This window comes from Microtus ochrogaster, chromosome 19, assembly GCF_000317375.1.
Source record: "Microtus ochrogaster isolate Prairie Vole_2 chromosome 19, MicOch1.0, whole genome shotgun sequence".
In the NCBI taxonomy this organism is placed as follows: Eukaryota; Metazoa; Chordata; class Mammalia; order Rodentia; family Cricetidae; genus Microtus; species Microtus ochrogaster.
In genome coordinates this window covers 31,947,331-31,957,619 of record NC_022021.1, presented here as the reverse complement: position 1 = coordinate 31,957,619, position 10,289 = coordinate 31,947,331, and the positions used below count along the sequence as shown (strand labels likewise).

Sequence of the window (10,289 nt, the reverse complement as noted above, 5' to 3'; positions counted from 1 at the left end):
GATGCTGGAACATATAACTGTGGCAGGTTAGGGAACATGGCTTCCTAAAACTCCTAACAAGTGTCGCTAGCTCTTCTTTTCACCTCACTTTTTTTTTCCCCCTCAAGACAGGGTTACTCCGAGTAGCTTTTGGAGCCTGTCCTTGGAACTTGCTTTGTAAACCAGACTGGCCTTGAACTCACATAGATCTGCCTGCCTCTGCCTCCTGAGTGCTAGGATTAAAGACCACCGCCAGGAGGCTCTTTACTTTTCAGGAGACTGTTTTCTATGTCTCAGTTCCAAAGTCTGGCGAAAATATGCTATATCTTAATTTCCCCTGTGGTAGGGATGGAGGAGGAGCCTATCCCCACATGTGTAGATAATCTTTTTTTTTTCTTCCCACAGACCACACCACAACCTCTTAAAGCTGAAGGTAGAAACCCTCATTTTCATTCATCACAAGTAAAGTGTGCTTTTCCAAGTGTACTATGCACTGTCCTGAGACCCGAGACCCTTATGGGTGGCCTGCAATACCACAACCATTTTCCACTGTGGGACATGCACTGGCAGCACAGTAGCTGTGGCTGGTGAACCTGCCAGTGGTTCAGCACCAGTCCAGGCAACGCTACCCGACTACACAGTTTGCTAATTAGTTTCTACTAGTAAGAACAGTCCAATTCACTCAAGAATGTCCTTGAACAGAAGGTTAAAAATGACAGATTTTAGGGCCCAAGCGATAGCTTGGTAGGTAAAATACTTGTTGAGCAAGCCTGATGACCAGAGTTCAAGCCCCAGATGACGAGCAAAGGTGGAAGGAGAAAATCAACTCCACAAAGCTGTTCCCTGCCTTCACACATGTACTGCAGCATCCATGTCCTTGGTCCCCACTAATAATAAATTTTTAAATGATCGATTTTATAACCTTGACTATGATATATCACAAAGGGTCTGTCCTATGAGATAAGAGTGCCTTTACAAAAACTGTGCATGTTTAGACTTTAGAGGACTAGCTCTTATGGTATTGGAGGGAGCTAGGCAAGCTGCCACAGAGAAAAGCAGCCGCCAGCCCATCTAACTGTGATGTCTACAGACCAGAAAAGGACCAGCCAGAAGACGTATCAATGATGCAACTTGGCACTTTTTAACTTGGGGGTAAACAATAGCTACCTCATTGGACTTGTATTCTAAATACTTATCCGTATGTCCATGGGTAAGTGTAACTCTCACCCCTCATCAAAGAAGCCTCTTTTTACAGCAGATGTTGACCATGACAGAGATCACAGCTGGTCAAATGTAGAAAACAAGTGAAAGAAATCTGGGGTGTCCAACTCTAACTGATACATGCGCAAAGGTGGAAAGGTTTTAAGAACCAGAGGATCAGGACACCTGCTGGGAAACAGCTGTGCCCAGGAAACCTCAATAGTATGAGTAAGACACCTGCATAACAAGAACACCAGCTGACATGCCAATGTGGGTGGGTAAAACCCACATCTAGGCCCTGCCCTAGGGAAGAGCTCTGTGCAATCAACCGAGAAAGCGAGAAAGGGGGAATGGGTTTCCAAGGATGATCCCCTGATGAGTTATCTAATTCCAAGTGGTCAGCCACCAACACATGTTACATACAAGAAACACTAAATGGACTTAGTAGGTTATGTGTGTATGTATATACATATATGCACACACACATGTAAAGACAATAAAGAAAGGTCATAACTTTAGGAGTAGGGAGGGACATGGCAAGAGTTGAGAGGAGAGAAGGAAATGATGCAAATACAGTGCTTCTGGAATAAACCTCAAAAAATTAGATTTCTAACAAAACTTAAAATTTGAATAAAGTGAGTTTATCAATTCACAAAAGCAATTTACAAAATGTTGCCAATGACAAAACAAAATAAGCTTTAAAACAAAAACTGTGGAAAACTAGTACGTGACATTACTTGAACAGCTTCTCATCATCACTCTTCTTGTAAGAGAACGGTATTAATGTGTCAATTTAGATGTGTAACCATGGACCAGCATTTTCCAAATGTGTAATAGAACAAAATGAGTTCTCTAATTTTTTTCAAAGTATGAGAGACTGGGGGACTTTAATGACAGGTTCTTGGGACCTTTGTAAAACTGTCATTTGCACTGTCAAATAATATTGTCAGTCCAGCTACTAACTATGCCTTCCGTTCCAAATGCACAAGCCTGAAGCTGGAGCTTCACTGTGTTCTTTAACTGATCCTCAGCATACCACAAAAGACTGAATAAAGCCAGGTGGTGGTGGCGCACGCCTTTAATCCCAGCACTCGAGAGGCAGAGGCAGGCAGATCTCTGGGAGTTCGAGGCCAGCCTGGTCTACAAGAGCTAGTTCCGGGACAGGCACCAAAGCTACAGAGAAACCCTCTCTCGAAAAACAAAACAACAACAACAACAACAAAAAAAAAAAACTGAATAAAAGAATCCAGCTGGCATCTATTTCCAAAATGCTAAATAGTGCTGTTCCATTTTACTATTTTGGATGGCTATTTTCCATAAAAGGATGTTACTTATGCTAACACATGTTACTTAAAATTTTCATTAAGATTTAGTTTGAAAAAAAAATTAATAGGGTCTCATTCTATAGCCTATGTTGTCCTCAAACTCACAGCAAGCCTCCTGCCTCAGCCTCCTGAATGTGGAGATTATAGGCATGAGATATTACAGTTAGTTTCAACTAGAGTTTCTTTCTTTTTGGGATGGGAGGGCCGGTTTCGAGACAAGGTTTCTCTGTGTAGTCCTGGCTGTCCAGGAACTCATTCTGTAGACCAGGCTGGCCTTGAACTCATAGAGATCCACCTGCCTCTGCTTCCTGAGTGCTAGGATTAAAGGTATACATCACCACCACCCAGCCTCAACTGAAATTTCTAATACTACACAACTACATAAACAAAAACTCTTTCGCAGGCTCACTCGTTTTAGGAGTGTAAAGGTAAGTATATGAACTGCAGCTGTCAACCGAAGGCTGAAAACTGGTGGGATCTGATCCAGCCATCCCCCAAAGACACATTTTTTGAAACTCTCGACTTAGCTACGGCTAGCTGGAGATCAGGAAAATCACACAGAAATCTGTACTTCTGGCTTCCTCTGAAAACGTTCAGTCACCTGGCACTATTTAGCCAACAGTGTTAGAGGCTGGGGCTGCAGAGCTGCCCTCCTAGGCCAGGCAGACAGACTCTGTCCCACCTCAAGGGCCACACTCTTTACCTACCCAGCTCCATGGGCTCTGGGTACGTGACGGAGCTTCATCATGTTGGCTCACATTCAAGATTCTTCTGGCAAGCCAGCCTGTGTACTGCACAGCATGGCCTTGTAATTTTCATTTCTTTCTAAAGTCCCATAGGTTAGGTAACTCTCAGTCAACAGCTAGAAACAGGGGTGTCATCTAGTTTTGTTTTATTTGATCAATGACATACTAAATAGCCTGTTCTGTGAAAATTAAGGTGTGTTTCATGATGTCTCTAGCAGAAAATTCAACATGCCCATATCAAGATAACAGAGCTAGCTAGCCAAAATAAATTAAATTCCACTATATGTAGTGTCAGTTTGGTTCAAACGAGTTAGGTGTCAAAGCAGATGGGTCTATTATCCTCATGAAGCTTTTCAATGTCAGAATTCTAATATTACAAGAGCATTTGTGATGACTTGTCCTAGGGAGCCTCGTGTTCAGGAGGTGTTTCTGGATTGCTCATAGACCATGGACAACCTCTGGAGCACCACTGCTAGGATGGCCAAGAGCTGCTGATGTCCCCTTTCCCAGGGTCCCGGATGCACTTACTGGTATGCCATGGCCCTGGAAACGCCGCACATCCTCTTCGAGTAGGGGACCAGGGACAACAAAGTATGCGGGCAACCTAGAAGAAAGAGGTGGCATCAACTGTAACCAAGTCTTTTTCTGTCCCACCAGCCAGTTCCCAAATAATGACACAGAGACTTATTATTATGAAAGCTCTGCCTATAGCTTAGGCTTGTCTCAACTAGCTCTTATAACTTAAATTAACCCATTTATATTAATCTACATTCTATCATGTGGTACTACCTCTCTTTCACTTTATACCTACCTCCTGTTTCCTCTCCCTGCCTCCTGGTTTCTCCTGCATGCTTAGATTCCTCCTCCTCTTTCTCTTTCTCCCCAGAAATCCTGCCTATCCCTCCTACCTAGCTACTGGCCATTAGCTTTTTATTAAATCAATCACAGCAATACATCTTCACATAAGAGATGTAAAGTTTATAAGACTGAGAAACATAAAAGCTTAAGTTGTTTATCTAAAAAGATGTTTTTAGTATGGTAATACAAGTTATGATAAAAAGTGATTTGGACTCACTAAAATAGATTAGATAAAGCCGGGTGGTGGTGGTGGCGCACGCCTTTAATCCCAGCACTCAGGAGGCAGAGGCAGGAGGATCTCTATGAGTTCGAGGCCAGCCTGGTCTACAAGAGCTAGTTCCAGGACAGGCTCCAAAGCCATGAGAAGCCCCGTCTCGAAAAACAAAAACAACAACAACAAAAAAAGATAGATTAGATAATAGTGCAGTTTCTCTGCATTTGCCAAATACAGACAGACTGAACACTGTGAATGTAATTCTTACCTGGTAACTGTTCTTATAGTACATAGTTTTACTAAGTTAGAGTTAAAACCTTTTCCTTTTTATTTAGACAAAAGGAGATATTTGTACACTGTATGAAGATGTATTTGCTGTGGTTGGCGTAATAAAAAACTGAATGGCCAATAGCTAGGTAGGAGGTGTAGGTGGGACTTCTGGGCAGAGAGAGAGGAGTAAGAGATGAATCTAGATGCGTAAGAGATGCCAGGGGACACGGAAGAAGCAGGATGGGCAGTATGTGACAAAACACAGATGAGTAGAAATGGGTTAATCTAAGTTGTATGAGCTGGTTAAAAACAAGCCTAAGCTAAGGCCAAGATTTCATAATTAATAAAGAGTCTCAATGTCATTATTTGGGAGCTGGCTGACAGGAAAAAATTCATTACAATCAGTTTTCAGTTCAACACTTAATTCACAAAATATGAAAGCATCCATGAAGACAAGGAAGTACCAAAGAACTACAAAAGGACATGTTTCCCTGTTAAGAACCAAAGATGAGGCCGGGCAGTGGTGGTGCACGCCTTTAATCCCAGCACCTAGAAGGCAGAGGCAGGCTGATCTCTGTGAGTTCCAAGACAGTCCCCTCCCCCCAAAAAAACCAAAGATGAAATGCCACTCCTTTTCAGCAACATGAGGAAGATGAGGGGTGTGGGTACAGCCCTGCAACAAAGCCCCTGCCTAGCATGCACAAGGCTGAAGGTTTGATCCTCAGCACCGAAAAAAGGCAGAGATTGGAAATTGTGATATCCAATATGAAGTCCAAAAAAACAACGAACAGTAACAGCATAAACACCTGTGTTGTTTATAATTAAATAATATGAAAATCAGTAACATGAGAATTGCAGTCCATTTTATCACATACACACTCTGAGATGGACATGGTGGCACGTGACTTTAATTCCAGCACTTGGGAGGCCAGATCTCAGTGAGTTTAAGGCCAGCCTGGTCTACATAGTGAGGTCCAAGACAGAATTACATAGAAATACTCTGTCTCAAACAAACAAACAAACAAACAAAAAGTTCTGCCAACAACAAACATTTGAAGAGGTCTCTTCTGTGGCGGACACTGCACTAATCCAACACATGGACGATTCATTTAATTCAACACCACTAGCAGATACATAGTATGAGTATTACCATTTTATAGATAAAGAAGCTGAGAAACTGAGACACCACACTCAGTGAAGCTCTTCCTGGGTAACAAAGACCTGGAGCCATTGTGATTATTCTCCAGGAGAAAATCTTTATAACAACAAGCCTGAACTGTAGGACATAGATAAACTAGATTTTCAGAGGGATCCAAATACATGGGCACACTGGCTTCTAGTCAACAGACCCCTCCCTATAGAGTGGTAACCACCTCTCTCTCAAAGAGTCTGAAATACAGCCTCCCAAGACAGAAGGCGCCTGTGCAGCTAAGTTGTAATCAGACGGTATTTGCAGACACACTGCATGCCTGACCTCAATCTGACAAGCATCAAATCATGAGAAAGATAAATTTCACAAAAAAGGAATTTTTTTATGTGTATGTCTATGTGCCATGTCCATGAAAGTGACCTCAAAAGCCAGAAGAAGTGGGCATTGGATTCTCTGGAGCTGGAGTTACCGACAGTTGTAAGCCACCATGTGGGTGCTGGGAGCCAAACTCCAGTCCTCTGCAAGAGCAAAAAGTAGTCTTATCCACGAGCCATCCCCCAGCCCCATGGACAGATGGATCGCTAAAGCAAAGAGATCAAAACACAAATGACTGATCCATTAATCAATCCACACAAGTTGGAGCAATATACTAAATATCACCAGGGGTACAATCACCAAATCCCACACTGTGGGAAACAACTAGCAAACTGCTTGATTTCTTCAAGTAAAATATGACAGTTTCAGAATCCATACAAGAGTAACTTAAGAAACCCATCAGGAAATGGCAAAATGTTACTCTGATTCTTTATTAACAGTAAGATTAAAAAGATAAAAGACAGCTAGGTGGTGATGGCACACGTCTTTGGTCCCAGCACTCAGGAGAAAGAAGCAGAGGCAGTTGGATCTCTGGTGAGTTCCAAGTCAGTCTGGTCTCCAGAGTGAATTCCAGGACAGCCAGGGCTACACAGTGAAGCACTGTCTCAAAACAAAACAAAACAAAACAAAACAACTTCCCTCCACCCCCAAGCCAAACCAAATCATGGGAAAAATTTAAATACTAATTAGATATCAAAGAAACAGTGTGAGGCTGGGGCTGACACATTCCTTTCATGGCAGCACTTGGGAGACAAGGGAGTCTGAGGTTCTTATAGCAAGTCCCAAGGCAAGTGCTTCAAAAGGGAGGCCCTGTCTCACAAAACAAACAAAAAAGTAGTGTGAATTTGAAAAGTATGATAATGGTTTCATGCTGTGTATATTAAAAACAACCCGTCCTTTGTTCTTTGCAATATATACTAAACATAAATGAAATGAGCTTTGAAATTCATTTCCAAGCAATCCCAAAGAGAGACAACTAGGTGGGGGTGTAGAGAAAACAGGATTAGCTATGAATTAGTCATTGTTACACCTGGGTAAAAGAAAGTATGACATACACTGTTTTTTTATACTGCTTCAAAATTTGTATAGTCAACCTTATACAAAATTTGTATAATCAATCATTTTAAATATTCATGCATTTGTGTGTGTGTGTGTGTGTGTGTGTGTGTGTGTGTGTGTGTGTGTTTACACGTGCATGGTGTGTGTCTGGATGCTAATGGTCAGAAGAAGAGGGGGTTGGATCGCCTGGGGCTGGAGTGTTAGCAGTTGTTAGTAGACAGACACAGGCACAGGACACTAAACTGGGGTCCTCTAGAAGTGCTCTTAACCCCTGAGTCATCTGAGTCATCTTACAGCCCCTATGAGACTATGATGTGAACCACTGGTCATGACTATGGCCTCCAAGTCAGTACAAGTTTTAAGACCTTGACTTCTAAAGTTCTGAAGTACTTTTATATTCTCTTAAGTACCTGCCTGAGTGGGTGGACAGTAAGCTAATCTTTCTTTAGGGATAATCACCAAAGTAAAAACATTTTCCCAGATCAATAGCTTTTAAACTCAAGAAGTCCATGAGATGCACTGAGAAGGATTAGAAAAATACCAAAATCCAGGCTTGACCCTATGATTACAGAGCAGAAACTTAATCCCCACTCTGGGAAAGCAGTGGGGATTAACGCTGCTATTCTGGAATGTCAGGGTATTAAGGCAGCATCACCTGAGCTCAGGGAGGATGCGGACTCAGCCCCGCCCCACCTGCTCAGTCAGCACCAGGGTCCCAACAAGCTCCTGGGTGACTGAGATTCCTAACTGTGGGAAGCACTGACTGGGCAGTAATTTCCCCATAGGCCACCACTCTGACATCAGCTGAGGAGTTCCCACACTATAAGGCAGCCGTGGAACCTCCTTCTAGACTTGCATGTCTTCCCTAATATCCTATAATGTTAGCCTCTGTCCCAGCAATGAGGGAGAAGAGCATAGCAGGCACAGGGTGGACAGTGTTCTCACCTGCCCCACAGAACTCAGGCAGCCTGTTGAGACTCTGAGTAATTTAGTTCTCCCTCTTCAAAAACAGTCACTTCAGGCAGTGGGATGAGTTCAGAGGAAAGAGCCTTTTTCGGGCAGCTTCAGTACAGCTGTCATCTGGGAAGGGTAAGCCCAGGGCAGAGCACAACTTGCTGTGTCAGCATTAGCTCATGGGTCTCTCTGAGGCGCACACCCCACGGAGTTCGGAGATACACACCTTGTATCTCCACAAGGAAGTGCAATGAAGTAAGGATTTTAGGAGCGAATTGAAAAAGAGAAACAATAGGTCTGTGGCTCCGGAGCCGGTTCTGACAATGCAGTTTCTCATTCTTACACAGGGAGGGGGTCGTCTGAGCCACCCAGAGAAAAGTGCTAAAAACCCACAGTAGTTTATGCGGCTGTCAGCAGTGTGCTAGGAAGCTATGTTCCCAAATGATAAGACTCGAGTTTCTAAAAACAGATCCACAGAGTCATACTTTAAAAATGTAGGCCAGATCACTCCCTGCCTCTGTCAAACTCCCCCTCATTGTTCTCAGATTCAAAAAGGATAAATTCTGGAAGCATCCAACTGTTCCCTTCTCTTCAACCTCTACTCCCCTTTCCCTGGCTTGCTCCTCCCCAGTTCCTGCCCACACCCCAGCTTCTCTGCCTCCCCTTCTCTCAGCTTTGACCAAGGCCACTTTACTCCTGGGACCTTTCTGACCACCCTCTTCTCCACTACCTCCAGCTCTTCCGATCTTGTGCCTGATCTATGTTCTCCATAGTTTTGTTTCTGATGCTGGTTATTGAGCCCAGGGCCTCACACATGACAGGCAAACGCCCTGTCTCATCCAGTGTGTTTCTCAATATCTCTTTACCTTAAGTTCTTTTCTATGTATAACTGTGTGGTGTGAGTGCAAGTGCTCACACGCCATGGTCCATGTGGTCAGGAGAATGTTCAGGACTCAGGTTCTGAGAATCAAGCTCAGGATAATTTGGCAACTAGTTTTACCTGCTAAGCCATCTTTTTCAGACAGGGTCTGTCACTGCACCTGGAGCTCACCAACTGGCTAGAATGGCTGGCCAGCAAGCCTTAGGGACCATCTTGTCTTCACCTCCCCAACACTGGAATTACAGACAGGTAAATTTCTTTACATAGGTCCTAGGGATCAAACTGAGGTCCTTATCCTTGTGTGGGCAGCACTTTACCAAATAAGCCATCTACCCAACCTCACTTGTGAGTGTCTAACAGATTAGAGATTTTGTGAAAAGCTGCTGGTAAGAGTGGAGGTGTAGTTCAGTGGCACACGTCTTGCCAGGCATGCACAAGACTGAGGTGGCTGTCTCCAACATCACCAACAAACAATAAAAGTAAAAGTTGGGTTGAAAAAAAGGAATCTCTACACAGTTGACAGGAGTGACAAATGGTACAATATCTGAGGTAGTTAGTGTGGTAATTCTTAAACAGCTAAACACAGGGTTAATACATGCTTGGCACTGTATTAGATTATATACTGAAAAGAAGTAAAAAACATATCCTCACAAAACTTATACATAAATGTTTATGACGAATTGATAAATAAAATATAGTATATACATGCCTTGGAATATCATCTGGCATAAAAAGGAAAAGTCAGAGGCCTTGGTACATATCTGAAATGGATACTCAGGAGACTTGTATCTCAGGAAAATCTTGGGTTTGAGGCTAATATGGGCTAACTAGTGAGTTCTAGAGCCGCCTAGACACCACAGAAAGACCCTGTCTCAAAACAAACAAAATGCCAAAAAAAAAAACCCTACATACAGTAGTTATAAAAGAGCACCTATCCTGTTTTATTTATAAAATGTCCAGAAGAGGCAAATGTGTGACTTTCTTAGGGACTGGCACAGGGAGGAGAACTGAGGAGAATGTAAGATAACTGTTAATTTGCTGTTTCTTTGTTAGATGATGGAAATGTTCTAAAACTTACTGTGATGATAACTACAGAACAATGTTAACACATTCAAACACAGTGGGGGGTGGATAGAGAGATGGCTCATAAGTGAGTTTCTTTTGTTTTGAGACAGAGTCTCTTTACATAGCCCTGGCTGTTGTGGAACTTGTCATGTAGACCAGGCTTGCTGCAAATTCACAGAAATCCACCTGTTCCTGCCTCCCCAGTGCTGGATTT

The 10,289-nt window shown here is 43.0% G+C and overlaps 1 protein-coding gene across 2 annotated transcripts in view; it reads right to left on the bottom strand.

Moving 5' to 3' along the window:
* Mtmr12 (myotubularin related protein 12) overlaps positions 1-10,289 on the bottom strand; it is a 73,626-nt gene that overhangs the window by 16,730 nt on the left and 46,607 nt on the right. For both annotated transcript variants that reach the window (XM_005356642.3, XM_026783802.1), the window contains exon 8: positions 3,779-3,854. In XM_005356642.3, coding sequence (XP_005356699.1) covers positions 3,779-3,854 — 76 coding nt within the window. The remainder of the gene's footprint in view (positions 1-3,778; positions 3,855-10,289) is intronic.